General features: G+C 42.7%; 1 protein-coding gene across 1 annotated transcript in view; it reads left to right on the top strand.

Annotated features, from left to right (window-relative positions):
* The window catches only part of DECR1 (2,4-dienoyl-CoA reductase 1), a 224030-nt gene extending 209039 nt beyond the window's left edge, over nt 1–14991 (top strand). Inside the window, exons 8-10 of the mRNA XM_085605309.1 lie at nt 12491–12637; nt 14607–14669; nt 14758–14991. Coding sequence (XP_085461435.1) covers nt 12491–12637; nt 14607–14669; nt 14758–14817 — 270 coding nt within the window. The 3' untranslated portion in view covers nt 14818–14991. The remainder of the gene's footprint in view (nt 1–12490; nt 12638–14606; nt 14670–14757) is intronic.
* Nucleotides 14992–16066: the final 1075 nt, after the last annotated feature.

The raw sequence follows: 16066 nt of genomic DNA, 5'->3' as shown, positions 1-16066 counted from the left end.
TCCCAGGCTACCCGAGTGACTCCAAGGGTCAGTTGACTGACCTCCTGTTCTGAGCTACAAGGGCACAAATGCTCCAGAGGCCTTCCTGAAACTGCCCATTTCACTTGCTGCACTGGACCTTCAACTGGACTTACCTGAGTCCTGCTTGGCTTTGCTGGTGTGAATACCTAATCCCCAAGTGGTGCCTCCCCAGGTCTGTGCCTTTGGCTTTCATCAGAGAGAGCTCTTACACTAAATCCACCATGATGTGACACGAAGACATGCAGAACAATGCAAATCTCCGTGAAAGTCTCACCAGAAGCTGCCAGCCTCATCAGAATCGACACAAAGCCCTGTCTGCACAGCGGCCAGCTTCATGGGGACTGACGCAGAGCAACACAAAGCCCGGCGATGCAACGCAGTACAGGTTCATCAGAACAGATGCTGGGCAACGTGAAGCCTCGCAAAGCAACACCGTGCAGAATGCACACCAAGCACATAAGGTACAATCCTCAACGGGCCAATCTTGGTCCTGTGCCCCGGCCTGCGCACCATTGCAGTCAGCCTGAACTTGTGATTTTGGCCTGTGCCGGTGCGACCAGATACCATCAGTTGGCGCTTTGCCCCCTTTTGACGCTACTTCTTATCTAAACGTTTAAAATTCAATATCTCCAGTTCTACTGATTGGATTTTTGTTGGTTTGGCTCATTTTATTTACTTAATTTTACTCTATTTTTCTATATTGGTGGACACGTTCTCTGGCAATGGTGGCACGTTCTAAGGCTGTTTTCCCTGCCCGCACCACCTGCAATGCATTGGAGGTCCTGGATGTGGTGTGACTACATCCTCCAGCTCTCTCAGTGGCGAGGAGGGATCAAAACTTAATGTGATGCACTTGAAAAGCGCAGGACACTTTCTGCTGCGTGGAACACATTCTCTAGCGGTTTTCCTTGCCCACGTGCACAAAGACAGGGCCCATTTACGCCTGTCCGAGGCTGGGCTGGACCACCCCTCTTGGTTCTACCATCTCACTAATCCTCTTTATTTGCATTGCTGTATCGAAGGTAAGGCCTAATGGAGAAAAGATGTCCCCATTAGGCATCTAAAGAAACCCCACTAACTGCCACTATTATGAACGTCATCTCAAATGCCATTGGAATAATTAATAGTTACATTGACTGCATTGAGGAGAGGCTGGAGACCACTAAAAAAGCCCTCCAAACCACCCCGGGTATCAAAGTACATTTTCCTTGCCCACGTGCACAAAGACAGGGCCCATTTACGCCTGTCCGAGGCTGGGCTGGACCACCCCTCTTGGTTCTACCATCTCACTAATCCTCTTTATTTGCATTGCTGTATCGAAGGTAAGGCCTAATGGAGAAAAGATGTCCCCATTAGGCATCTAAAGAAACCCCACTAACTTCCACTATTATGAACGTCATCTCAAATGCCATTGGAATAATTAATAGTTACATTGACTGCATTGAGGAGAGGCTGGAGACCACTAAAAAAGCCCTCCAAACCACCCCGGGTATCAAAGTACATTCTGGCTCTGCGAACTCCAATATACCACAGAATGACCCTGCAACAGTAAGCACCACTCTGGTGACTGATCGAGGAACTGTTCACCGCACAGTAGATATAGCTCACTGCAGGTGAGACAGAACTGGTCAGCAACATCAAAGCCTGGGCTCGAGAGCAACCAACAGGATTCTCCAACCACCACCCAAAGCCACCTAGTTGATGATAGTTTTGAAAAATGTCCCAGTTTTAAATTCTAACGAGGACAAGGATAACTATCAGCTAAAAAATTAAGTGGCCCATTGGTTGGCTAAATCTACAGAGCAATACAGCTGTGAAACTCTATTCAGTAATATAATCAATGTACAGCGGGTTTATTGGGTAGGATCCATTCTCAAGGTGGAGTCTGGTGACTCATCAATTTCCGGAGCAAACAGGTTGTGGAGACTTTGCTGTAAAGTAGGACTCTAGCACATCCGTCCCATTGATTCATTATGGCAGGACCATTGGGCTTTTTTTTATATACCTATTGGCACAGGTATATATAAAAAAATCTCCCACCCGAGTGGCATCTAACCAAAGCCTCTTTTGCAATACCAGCATGTAATCGGTTCTCGCTCTTGGAACAAGTAGACTGACTCTTGAATATGGGGTCGTCTATGGTCCGTCTGAAATTTTGGACTTTAAATGTAATCTTAAAGGATGGACGATGTCCAAGACTGAGTGTCTGGCAATAATGTCCTCGAGTCTTAGCTCTAATGGTAGAGAGAGCTTAAAGTTCCTAGCCAAAGAGATGGAGAATCCAGTTTCCCTACTGGCCGAACTGACACAGATGACTTAAAAATACAAATTCCACTATAGCTGCTCACCTTGGACCAACAACTTATGGTTCCTAAATATGATTTTAAATGTATGTTGTGGAATGTGGCTGGCCTCTCCAGCAAGGTGAAGAATCCTGAATGGTTTGAAACATTCAAGAATTTTAATATTGTATGTTTACAAGAGACATGGGCCTGTGATGCAGTCCATATATACAGTTGTTTATCCATTCACACCCCAGCGGTAATTACAAGGTGGGGGGCACCATAGAGGCAAATTGGTGACTCTGATTCCAACCTCTATGGACATGGGGATTTTTAAAATGTATCTTGATTCCCAACCCCACCCCCCACTTCCAAATTGCTATTCTCATGCATAAACCCAGGGAAATGCTTGTTATTGTTAATTATTACCATCACAATTGCATATCCAGTAGCCTAGACATAGCTAACTCTCTTCAGAGCGAAACATGGATTTTACTGTGATTTGGGGAGGGAATTTTGATTGTAAGTTGCGTTTAGTCTCCAAGCACTCCGTGTGTGGGGCAATAGGATGAGACGCTGAGAATCAATGTCATTTCGAGCATAGCTTATGTGGAGATGTTTTTAATTCTATATTGACTAAGTATTCTGTTTTCCTTGCTATTGATCTTGTAGCTCGCCCTGCAACTGAATAGATCACTTATATAGGAAGTGGTACGGGTAGTCCTATTCTTAATGCGCTTTCCCCGCAATATAAGTCCCAAGCCACTGATTTGTCAATATTGAATAACTGTTAGAGTGACAATAACCCGAGCTGTTTCCTTTGTTCTGGGCATGGAGAAGCAATATGATGCACCTGCCACCATGCCAATAGTATTCAAAATGAATATGGGTATTTAACGTAAATGGGCCCTGTTCGACTCAGAGGCCATGTTGAAAGAATTAGTTGAGAGAAGTAGGGAGCAAGTAATTATCTTTCTGGACAATTAATGGGACCCTGCTTATGAGCTGCAGGCCTTTGTTGGAATTTATCACTCTGCCGTTGAGATCCTGACAAGCTAGAGTCCGGCTAGGAAGCCTAAGCAACAAAGGTGGTTTGACAGGAAGTGTTCGAAGCCACATGCTGATCTTATCTCTGCCTTTAACCAGATGCTGAAGGACATGGGACTGGTGCGATCCTGTAGACAGAATTATAAACAAGTCATTGCGCACAGATAGGCTATCATTAGGTCAGAAGCGTGGGGACACATGCATGAAGCCAGCTTATGGAATAATTTTAGCCTCTTCTGGCAAATGGTTAATGGCCCCTATTTTGAAGATGCTCTCAACACTCTTTCTGATGTACCCATTTTACTATCTAAGTGGGCTGAGCACTTTTGTTAGGTATACGGTAGCAATACTGAAATAGACAGTACTCATGATATTGCTTTCTCAAAAGTCCTTAGGGACGGGCTAGTAGTACCATCCATCTTGAAAGAGGTTAGAAGCACTAGAAATAAGGCTCCTGACCCTGGTGGATTTTTTCACTGATAATCTTGATCTATGGGCACCACTACTAACTAATGTATGGAGGAGTGCTATTGTGGTTGGACCTCTAAAATCATGGTCAAATTCTATTCTAATCCCTATAGTTAAGATGGGTGACGGAGCAAACCCCCGATGCTACCTCCCTATCTTATACATCAATTCATCAAGTAAAGTTATGAGCAGGATCTTATTGAATTGGGTGGACCTTTAGGGTGGCTGAGAAGGGTTGCTTCTCTGAGGTGCAGTATGGATTCAGTCATAGCTTGGTCACTGTTGAGTAATGCCTCAATCTTTACCTTGTAATTAGTAAATATATGGTGGCACAGAAGAGCTGTCTCCACCTAGGATTTCTGGATCTCTCCTCAGCCTTCGGCTGGGTGAACAGAGGGAAACTATGGCAGAAAATATTTGACATGGGTATGGATGGTGCATTGCTTCACCTTCTGGCCCAGTTGCATGAAGATGCGGCTGGTTGCATAGGATATGGGGCAATCAGGCAATGCTCTCCTCCCCATGAAATGAAGTACAAGGCTGCATCTTGGCACCATTCCTGTTTTGTTTATATATTAATAACTTAGACATCTGGCTAAACACTTGAAAGGCAGATGCACCCGGGTGGGCTTTAGGAAGTGCTCTTCTCTACTTTACGCAGACGATTGTGCCCTGTTGTAAAGGATTGGTGTAGGCCTTCAGAGGTTGCTGAATACATTTGCACTATGTATGGATGAAGTGGGCCTAAGGACAAATTCTGCAACATCAGATGTGATGGTAGTAGGTAAAACATGTACTAGACTGAGATCAAACAACATTATTAGTTAAAAGCTCTCCGATGTCCCAACATTCACCTATTTAGACTTCCCATTGGATTGTAAAGTCACATTGTCACATCTAATAAAGGTTATAAAATCCCTGTTTGATCAAACCATTGAGGCCATTTTTCGATTTGCTAGCAAACTGTGCTCCAAACCTATAGATGTGACGATTAATATCTATTAAGCATGCTTCTGCTCTACTGTTGCATATGGAGCTGGGTTCTGAGGATATCGAGACACCTGAAAATCACGGGTTAAAGAAAATGTATTCTTGAGAAGGCGTCTCTCTGTACCCAACAACCTCGTATATTTCTCTGGCATATGGGCTCTGGAAGATCGTATTAAACTAGCCCCACTCAAGCTATGGCACTCAATTTGGACCAAGCAAGAAACCTTACTTAACCAAGAGATGTTAAATAACTGTTTATCTCTTGAGTAGGCACATAGCATCCCATGGCTTAGCTACATTAAGGAGCAATTTGCCATGCTGGTAAGAGCTGATTATTTTGGCTACCCACAGAATATCTCCACTGTTTCTAAACATTAGTTAAAACAGAATTATCTAGCCCTATGTTAAAGGTGAAGAGAAGGTTTAGTGATGGAAAAAGAAGAAATTCAGCTATCTTCCATTAGTAACAGCAAACTCAATGGAGCCCTATCTTTTGTTTCCACTCCAACATTCCCAAAGATTTTACTGGCGAGGTTTAGGTTTATACAGACTCTGTCCTTAAACCCCTGTGACTCGTGTTCAGTGTAGTCTACGCTGCACTTTTTCTTTTTTCTGTAAGTTATATGATGCACCCAGGAAAACATTCCTAATCCCGCTGTTAAAGTCTATAAACATTAAAAGGTGCAAACCTGAACTGTTTTACTTACAGCTCTTACAAACTAAATATATTGGTCTAATGATTTATAAGTTTATCTATGCAGAAGTGAGAATGAGAAGCCTAGTGGGGAAATAGTATTTTATTGCAACAAGTGTTGATTCCATGCAATTTGTTATGTGTCATATGCCCATATCTGTAAAAGTATTTCTGTTACCATATTTCAATTGATGGATGGCTTGGCAGAGACTGTGATGAATATAAGCGCCCTATCCACAGTCTTAATTACCTTTGCACATTGCTCTTTTTAATCTGATATTTTTGGGTCTAAGGAATCTCAAACCTACTTGAACCTCTTATTTGTACGAAGTAGGCATTTTTGTATTCTATTTATTCAAGATGAGGTTTCTTTTATGATTGAGATACTCTATGGATATGCTATTTTTAGGTCGAGCCTATAGCGGCAGCGCGCATGTGCTGCTCGCTTTGCGAGGCATGCACTATTCAGTATGGAGTGGAAGCTCCGCTCACTCTCAGCCCATCTTTTTCATTGGCGTGTGTCTTTGTCATTCCTAAATGCTGCCTTCCGATTTGTTTTAAGCTTGTTAGTCCCTCCTTATGATGGCCATGTCGTCATTTGTTTCCTTCCATTGCTACTGGCCCCTTCACTTTGAGAGTTCATGCCTTCTCTCCCGCCCGCAGTCCTGTTTTGCAATGCAGTAGGTCTCGCGTAAATGCGAGTCCTATTACATTGCAAATGCTTTTTTATTGTTTCACAGTACCAGAGGAAGAGCACATAGGATGTCCAACTGTTGCCTAGTAACGAGTCCCGCCACACGTCCTTCTTTTGTTTTGATGTCTGTATGCTGTAGTCTATATTCCCTGTCCACGGCACTCTTTCAGTGACAGCAGATCCGCGTGGCCATGGTCTTTGACGTCATCGCGCGTGGCCTCCGGCTTCAGCTGGACATGGCAGCCACTGTAGCAAGTCGGGGGGAGAGAAGCGCCCTAGTAGGGGCGGCCGAGGGCCGGCTGCGGCTGAGCAGGAGGAAGAGCCGCCCCTGCAAGCCATCCTGGTTGCGGACAGCTTCAGTCAGCGCTTCAACCCAGTGAGCAAGGCCCGGGCTCAGGTGAGTGGAGCTGGGACAGGATGATGCCAGGCACTTACGGGTTGTGGGTACACAGGGCACTTTAGTAAAGTGGAAGAGCTGGGGCTAAAACTTTAGCTTAATGTGAAAGGGGGTTGGGAGAAGTCAAGTCCTTGCGGGAGGAGCTGTGAGAAGCGTCGGACAACCCAACCACCTGCCTGTAATAGATAAGGACTATTGCAAACTTATTCCTTAGGCGGCTGTAAGAGTTTGGGATTTTGCGGGGCACCTGGTCTGTTTTAAAGCTGCTCGTTACACCACTAATCTAGAAACTTCAAGATGCTCAAACACAAGGGATGCTTTTGTTTGCCAGGGAAGCTTGCACTGCTGCCTACAATGTACCCGTTCTGTGTGTTAGAGAACCTTGAGCTGCTAACCGACCCATACCTCTACTGTGTGTTAGTAAAGTACTGTAAAGTCTGGCGGCTTTCCTGCCATTGTTGTTGTATTTACTTGTTTGCACTTGCCAATACTTAAAATGTTTGACATGCTATATTTTGTCATTTTAACCCAGTAGGCTCAAAAACACACACATTTACTCATTTTGAATAACTGTATGTAACTCTTGATTTCTTGTTTGCTACAACTTCACACAAATTCACTGATCCTTGTGGGAGTGTGCAAGAGTTTAGGATAAACGAATGAAGATGCTCAGCCTTGTGCTTTCATCTCTCCCCTATTGTAGGGTGTATGTATCTGGACGTGATTGCCATTTCAATGTTATGTTAATAGTTCTATTCAAACCTGCTTATATAAGTGTAATTTACTCAGGTATACAGTCATTTTGACAGCATGTCTGAGTTTTTAGTAAAGTGGCAGCATAATGTTATCATTCATATATACTTAGTTAAGTAAATGCGAAAAGGGAGCACTGACTCTGCCCTCAAACCTTTTGCTCTACATTAATTGATTTGAGTGCATTATCTTCATATAATCAAATGTCTTTGCCCCACGAAAGCTAGTTAAATTGATTACCCCTGCTACGTTTAATGATTTGCTGCTCATTGATTGTACAGCTCTTGCTCACTGTCCAAGTATATAACTTGGAATACCTCTAATGGTGAAATCTCCATTCCCCCCATCTTGCTCTTAAGGATTGCATGATTATGCTATTGACGGCTGTCAAACCTACTTGTGACATCCCTGAGATAAGAGATTGCCTGCTTTGCACCTTTAGCTGGAGGAGTGTTAGTCGAACAATCGATGCTTATGCAAGTAAACGTATTCCTGGTTTATTGGGAAGTGTAGTGGGGACAGTGTCCTTTCAGGTTACCCACAATCAAAATCCTGATTTGACCAGTATTTGGACAGGTGAATTGTTTAATCTCAGACAGCCAATGCCTCAGAGTCAGATTAGACTGGAAACACGCATTGTACCTTTTTTTGTTGAGTTGGAGGATTAGCGTGGTATAGAGTGTTTATAAGCATGTTCGTAGGCTACTACAGTTTATTTAAGCATATGATTCACTTGGCGTTCCTGAAAGGTACTGTTATTTGCAGTAGTTGATCTTCTGTCAACTAAATATCGGATGTAATTTTGGAAGAATATCGGGGATGGATCTACTGCCCAGCACATAGTCTAATGAAAGGAAGTAGGGACTAAAGCAAATCTATACACAAACTACACTTTGGATTCAAAGTTATAACCGTCAAGATTTTGACAGTATGCTGAACCCCAGTGCAAAACAGTAATTTTTGCCGTTTTGCTTCATATGTGGTCCACTAAGGTAGTTTGAAAGTTCGTGGAGCCGAATTCCTATTGACAATACAGTTTAGCTTGTGTGAAACTCATTTAGTCCACCGACCTCCCCCGATTATGTACTCTATCTTTCTGGATTTACTTAAGTTTAGAAAAAAATATTTTCGCCCTTTACAAAAAAAAAACCTTGCAACAAAATTGTTACTGCAGTCAAAGAATCTCTCAGGGACCACTTGAATCTTGAATCACAAATGCGAGACCAATTTGCATTGCAAATGTTTTTTAATAGGAGCAGATACTGTGATGTATTGTAATGATGTTTTTATCACCAAATAATGATTATTCTGACTCTGACTATGTAAACTGGTGTGTGATTTTTCTTGTGTTGTCTTTTTACTTTATTACTGTTAGTGAGCTGCATAAATACTTTACACATTGCCTCTAAGTTAAGCCTGACTGTTTTTATGCCAAGCTACCAGAGGATTAAGCACCAGTTACTTTAGTGTTTTTGTGGTTCAAAGTGGCAAGGATTGTGGTTGTTGCTTCAGAATGATTTTTACGCCTGTGATTCAAAAACCCAGTTTCTCACAAAAACTCTATGCAAGCCTGAGAAAATCAGAATTGGAGATGAACAATTAATCAATGTGTTATGTCTTTATCGATCACAGTATTATTCCCGAGTGGTAGGCCACATGTCCGCATCCAGCCAGGTGTGCACTAATCACAATCCGGGATTAGCATGTTGAAATAGCTTCTCGCTGTTCTTGCACCTGACTTGCTTAATTGTCAGTGATGACCAGGTTATTCTCTTTGAAAGATCTGACTGTAAGTGACAATCGGAACCTAAGGAAGGCAGCTTTCCCTCCCTGTGCATGACACCTAACAAGACAGAGATATTCAACAAGGATGCAACCCGATATTCCTAGGTAATTTAATTGTATGTATATGTACAGTGGCTCCTTCTGATTAATTCTACTCCTAAGATCACACCTTTTTGATGTTGGTTATTAAGAGCACACAGCGTCAATGTTTATGAGAACATAAAGAGTTAAAGTGGAATCAAATCATTGACCTCCGAGACAATTTCACAAGGGAAGGGATCATAATTATAACTCCATGCTTGAACTTCAGCATACACATTTAAGGTGTGATGCCTGTAGGCACAGTGATTAGGTGAAGTGAATAATTGAGAAAATGTCTATTTTCGCAACACAACAAGAAAAAAAGATTTTTGCTGTCATCAAAATTAAAATACAGAAGTTTGGAGTATAGACATGGATTTTCACTCTTGCGTTGTCTGATATGGCTACTGTTCAAAACAACATTTAAAGAGGTTCATCAGGACAGATGTCACAAGACATTTTGTTTTTTAACAAATTTGTTTATTGAAGGACAAAAGGAAAAACAAAAAGAATAACATACAAAGCCTACAAAAGCAATTACATGTCAGCTGTCAGCCTATTACAGTGGGAACCAAAAGAGTACTTCAATAGCCATTGGTCACAGGTGATGTTCCAGAGTAGGCAACACAAAATTAATATAAAAACCAAGCAATCCTCAGCTCCAATACATTTTCTATACAGCCCCTTCAGCTATCATACCACATGAACAAGCGACCACCCTATCCAAGTATATTGCAAACTCATAGGGCCTCGAGAACCAAAGGAGGGGGGCCCCCAATCCATACACCAGGAACTACCAGGCTCCTCATCACCTGTCAGTCAGTGTTTCCTCCATTGCTGCACACAAGGCCTGCAGTAGCTGTCAGGCCATAGGGGCGTGTCATCACCTGCCGCGTAAATCTGTCAATCACTGGTATTTGCACAGCACTGTCACCCCTCAGGGTGTCTGTGCGCTGGGGATGCTGTGTCTCCGTCGAAAAAACAGGCCTTGAGTCTCTTTCTGAAGTCCGTCAGGGAGGGTGCTGTTTGGAGGTGGAGGGGCAGGTTGTCCAGGTCTTGGCTGCGATGTAGGAGGAGCAACGCCCCTGCTGCATTGGATTACGTGGGGTGTTTGCGAGACGAGCAATTCAAAGCGCAGGTGGTTGATGTAGGAAGGTCCTTGGTTGTGTAGAGCTTTGTATGCGAGCGTGAGGACATTAAACTGGCACCTCTTCTGGATTGGTAGCCAATGGAGGTTTATGAGGTGGGGGTTGATGCTGGTCCGTTTGGGGATTTTCAGGATGAGTCTGACTGCGGTGTTCTGTACAGTCTGGAACATTTTGAGGAGCAGAGTGAAAAATCCGGTGTAGAGAGCATTGCCGTGGCCGAGGCAGCTGGTGAAGAAAGTGGTGTGACGGTCTTTCTGGTGTTGGTTGGGATCCATCTGAAGATTCGGAGGAGAATGCAAAGGGTATAGAAGCAGGAGGAGGCGACTGGGCTGACGTCTCATTTCATGGTCAGTTGGCTGTCAAGGATGATGCTGAGGTTGCAGACGTGGTCTGTCGGGTGTATTAGTGGTTTGGTAATTGTACTTCTTATAGGAAGACCTATGTTTGTCGTGGGTATAGTAAAGTAAAACGTTTAATACAGAGATGGTGCAATCCGGTTATACACTTACTACTCAAGGTGTGATTATCACTGGATATTTAGAAACCGAATATATGCAACTGATATAAAAATTTTAAAAAGCGCTCCAACAGTTTTACAAATTCGTATGAGGTCCAAATGTTAAGGACTTGTTCTTCAAACAAAAGTATAAATATAATTTATTGTCTGTATAGGAACTTATGGTCTTCAGTACATTCAAAAGTTCACAATTTATTTTTTCATAAACAGCCAGCACGTGTTTTGTCACACAGTGACTCTGTTTGCAGAGGGAGCGCGCATTGAGCAGCATGCATTGGAGCGGTTCTGGGTTGTTCGTAGTCTTCTGCGTGGAGGTGGCGCGTGTGTCAGTGTGGGTAGGTGATCCACAGTCTCAGGTGAAGCAGCAGGGGTGGCAGGTGAAGGGTCCTTTGGTCGACTGTGGGGAGGACGTGAAGCAGCTGGTGCTACGGTGTCCAGGGCCTGGAACTCTTGGTTGTGTAGCGGTGGATGGTGGAAAGACCAGGTGTCCTGGCGCTGAGCGCGGTCCAGGCGCCCACGGGCTTGCCTTTGGCATGCCGGTGGTGTGCCTGCTGCATGCCCCCCTGCAGCCTCCAATATAAGTCCTGGGATGTGGGAGGGGACAAGGGAAGACTGGAGGGCAAGAGCAGCGGAGAAAGTGTCATCCGCAAAAAGCCAATGTAATGCGGGCGGTTTCTAGGCACAAGAGGCAGGCCTGCAGCGATGCGGATGCGGAACTGTGACTCGCCCAACAGGTCAGGGGCGTATGTCAAGAAAGGGTTCCACACTTTATCTAAATGAAGCCTCGTGTCGCACACCATGACGGTCAACCTTTTCATGGCATATAGATCCCAAATGTTAGCGCACCAAAGGGTCATGGTTGGGCCTCTGGGCCCTTCAAAGGAAAAGCAACCACTAATGCATCGGCAATGAAATGGTGTGTGATGAATTTGCCTGAAGGAGGGTGAAGACGTCCTCCTTTCACAGCGCTCCTAAAAGAGCTTGGATTGGATGGGGATCAAGCATAATTTTCAGGATCTCAGAGATTTGGTGGAACACTTGTTCCCAGAAATGAGCCACCACCACGCACTCCCACCACACATTTAACGTAGCACAGTAAACCAGCAGGATGGTATGGATTCCAATTACGTTTTTCTAAAATAATACATCACACCATTAGTTTGCTCGATCCATAAGAGAAGTGGAATGTGACTAATTCACCTGCCGCTCATAAACAAAGCTATAACAATCCTGGAACGATTTGTGCTGGCAACACAGGACGCTCTGCCCTGCTCGAATTGTGATCCACGGTTGTACAGATTGTACCATGTTATGGGGAACCTTCCAATTGCAACAGAGTCTATAATTTGACCTCCACCTTGGATGAGTGTCCAGGAACAATGTATGGTACACCCACGTTCCTTGAGACATCCAGAGTTCTCCAGACCCAGAATTGCAAACGGCAACATCCTGTAATGTTGTGCATGTTCTAGTTGGGTGATGGGTTTTCAAATAAATTCTTGGTTTCTATAGTATTTGGCATACATCAGAAATACTATAAGTAGGTTTAGAATGAGTTAGGTGCTGAACATTCCAAATAACTCTACCAATTCCTATGTATTCTCCATCTTTAGGGTGCCTTTAGTCGTCTTGATCCCACAGGCGCATTCGAGGGACCAATGAAAGAGAAAATTCCGTGTGGACGTTTGGGAACCCCTGAAGAAATTGCCAATCTGGCTGCTTATCTCTGCAGTGACTATGCAAGCTGGGTTTCTGGAGGAGTACGTATCAACCTTCATTGTCATTAAAGGTCATAAATCACTAGGCAGTTAATCCAAACAAATTGTAATTTTCTACAAAATAATTTTCTTCTTAAAATAACATTTTACTTGATGAGAAAGATCAAAATGTGTGTTTTTTTTTTTCTTTTCCCTTTCCTGCTGTACAGCACTCAGAAGGGTCATGTTAGTGCTATGTAAAATTGAACTTAAAAAGACGCAGTTCTAAATCAGTGAAGATGTCTGTTCTGTGCATGTACAATGATGGATATTTTGTGTGGTACTGGTACAGGTGCAGTTTTGTCTAATCCAAATGCACCCTAAGCACGTGTTCACTTTCAGGTTGTGAATGCGGCCTGTGTAAAGCCATGCATGAATTTGAAAGCGTGCATTCACCTATGTCCCTAAAGTGCAGTGGAATGAGAGCACTTCAAGTGCACTGTTTGCACTTGTGTATTTAGAATGTGGTGAGGTGACGTGGTGCACTTTCCATTACTGATTTGTCCTTATGTCCAAGGCGGTGTGGTACTTATTTTCGCGTGTGAACTTTAATTAACTTCCATTTAAGCACTGCATCCACTGACACAATGTAGAGGATGGGTGATTGCAACAAGACTTATGTATTTTAAATGAATGGCTGTGTGGTGTGGGTGAACAGCGTGTAAACAGGAACCGGAGGCAAATGAAGGCTGGAACAGCTGTATTTATTTCTAGAAGTAGCATAAGAAGTAACAGGACCCAGGGCGCAGAGAACTGCACAAGTGGGAGACAAGGCTAACAGTGAATGAGCCTTCTATCAACAAGAATCTAAAAGGGAATGGAGGATTGAAAAGGAACTCGGGGATTAAAGGGGTAGGGCACATAATAAACATGCAAGGAAACAATAAAGCAAAAGAAAGACAAAGTAAGAATACTACAGGCTGCTTTACTTAATTGAGGAATTATTCTGCTACTCCTACTGTGAGCAAGCAAGACACGTATGTGTTTTAAATGCATTTTATTTATGGCACAAGTTCTAAGCAAAACAGTGAGAGGAGTAGTGACTATTAAGCATGTGAAAATGACGAAGATGTCAAAGGAACAGAGGTCGGAATAAGTAGTCATGTCCTTATAATATTGCCCACTTGAAACTGAATGAAATTTTACAAAAACAACAATTTCACATAATCACGTAGTAATGTAAATTTTTTACTTTCTATAAATCCCGTAGGTTTTCCACATATCAATGAGTAATTTAGATGACAATTAGTATAACATATGTAAGCAGTATTCAGAGAGTAAATAAAATGTGCAGAGTATTTTTTTTGTAACCGTCAAACTTGGTGTTGCATTTTGGCTTTCATCGGGTACATTTTATCCAGCTTCTAAACACAAAAACGCTGCCCATTTGCAGTTTATTAGTCTATAAAAGGTTTGATGGTGCGAGGTTCTCTGTTACAAATCAGATAAAGAGATTCAAAGTGGACCTCTTTCACAAGTAAAGGGGATGCTTCCCCTGCGAGCCGGTTTATAAAAAACAGAAAGAACCTGATTCAGGGTATACACATAGGGTTGAAACAGGTGACACCTCCCCCTCGGCCTCGGTAAGGAGAATGAAGTCCCATCTCTAAAAAAAAAAAAAAAAAAAAGTGGACTCTGTCCTCCCCCTTCCATCCCCGACTTGTCCCCTGAAGTAACTGCAGTTGAAGGTGCGGGCAGTTTTTTAACCAGCATTTTGTGAAGAGTAGTGCCATGTTGAAAAAAGATGCGCAAGCCACACACAAAAAAGCTGCATCATTTCAAAAGTACAAACATAGGTGGTAAAGTTACAATCCATGATATGGATTGGTACAAAAGTTGTCACAAAAGCAGATACAATAATCTTTTGGTCATGGACTGCATTTCATGATTGCAGATGTTCTAGAAGCAGCTTCTCTTTCATTGCTGTCATGCGGGCAGCTAGATTTAAGTTTGTTTATATTTCTTTTCCTAGATAATTCGAATGGACGGTGGAAAATATGTTTCGTTGGCAGGAGAATTCAATGACCTAAAACAGGTAATTTGTTTACCAAAAAAATCCAAAAATGTTGCAGCTTCTAACAAAAACCATAGAATCTAAGTCCATTTTGCTTTCTCCTTTATAGGTCACCAAGGAACAGTGGGATGTTATGGAATCACTCATCCGGAAGACAAAAGGCTCATAAAACGTACTTGTGTTTTTGTGTGAACTGGATTTGAAGAGCTTGATGATACATTTTTTTACTCTAATGGTTCACTAATGTTTATATTGTTACTAACCTATTTAGGAATGCAAGTATACACATTTCTGACCTAGCAGATTTTATTAAATGTAAGAAATGTTTCTTGCGTAATGCAAATCAAGGTGTACATGTGCACTATCTCTCTCCTACTTTATCATCTTAGATTCCCTGGAGTTTTACATCCTTCCCCCTTGTTCTTCTGCACCACATTGGCCTCTGTTTATGTTTTCTGTATTTTCTTAAGCTTGGCCCTCTGTGTTGAATTATTTGTGTTCTAGCTCTGTGTGCCCGTTGAAATGCTGGTAGTGACTGGTATATAAGGGTGAGGAAACACGCTAAAGATGAATAATACGATTGTAAATACATTTGCAAAGTCTAATGTTAAGTGTACATTAATCAGCTGTATAGAAAAGCCTTTTCACAAGTTCGCTAATGGTGGCAGTTCTGGCTGGAGAATATTGCTGCTGAGAATTTGCGAAAAAGTCTGCCATTAAAAGGTTAGCTATGTTCATTATACATCATTTGTGTATCGCCAAACAAGTGAAATTTTACATTGAGCACTTAGTGAAATCTTGGCTGTCTGTCTTTTTTTATTGTTTCACTAATTGTGTACGCACAAAACAACAAATATGCACGTATGCTTCTACAAACTGTAGGCCCAGTTAAATACTTTTGTCACCACTTTTTAAATGTGAAAGATCCGAGGGTCGCATATGGCAGACCTCCATTAAGCACAGTGCCATTGAATGGCACCGCATACGATGCAGAGATTTTCAAAGACTAAAGTAAACTTACAATTTGGTGAGCAGCACACAGTTTTGCTGGACCAGAACACTTGAGTGTTTTTGGGAAAGGTCCATTAAACATTATGTTTGAGGCATGTGTGCTGTAGATACGGAAGCTTTTCATACTCCTGCTGTCTATTGTTGGGTCCCGATGTTTGCAAGTTATTTTTCTTCGAAGAAGTCTTTCCAGTCACGAGGTAAGGTGACTCCTCCTTTATGTGATAGTTCACAAATCAATATCAACTCCATTGATAGATTGTTTTTTTTTTCTGCCATCGGGTTCAGACGTGTGTTGCTGCGCTCCGGGTTGAAAACCGTTCTTCGGGTTCCCCTCTGTGCGCAGTCCACTCTGCCCTCCACAGTATTGTCTCCGTAAGCGCTTCCCTGTTCTCTGCGTATCGAATCGA

The sequence above is a fragment of the Triturus cristatus genome, chromosome 5_1, assembly GCF_964204655.1.
Source record: "Triturus cristatus chromosome 5_1, aTriCri1.1, whole genome shotgun sequence".
In the NCBI taxonomy this organism is placed as follows: Eukaryota; Metazoa; Chordata; class Amphibia; order Caudata; family Salamandridae; genus Triturus; species Triturus cristatus.
This window is presented reverse-complemented; position numbering and strand designations above follow the sequence as displayed.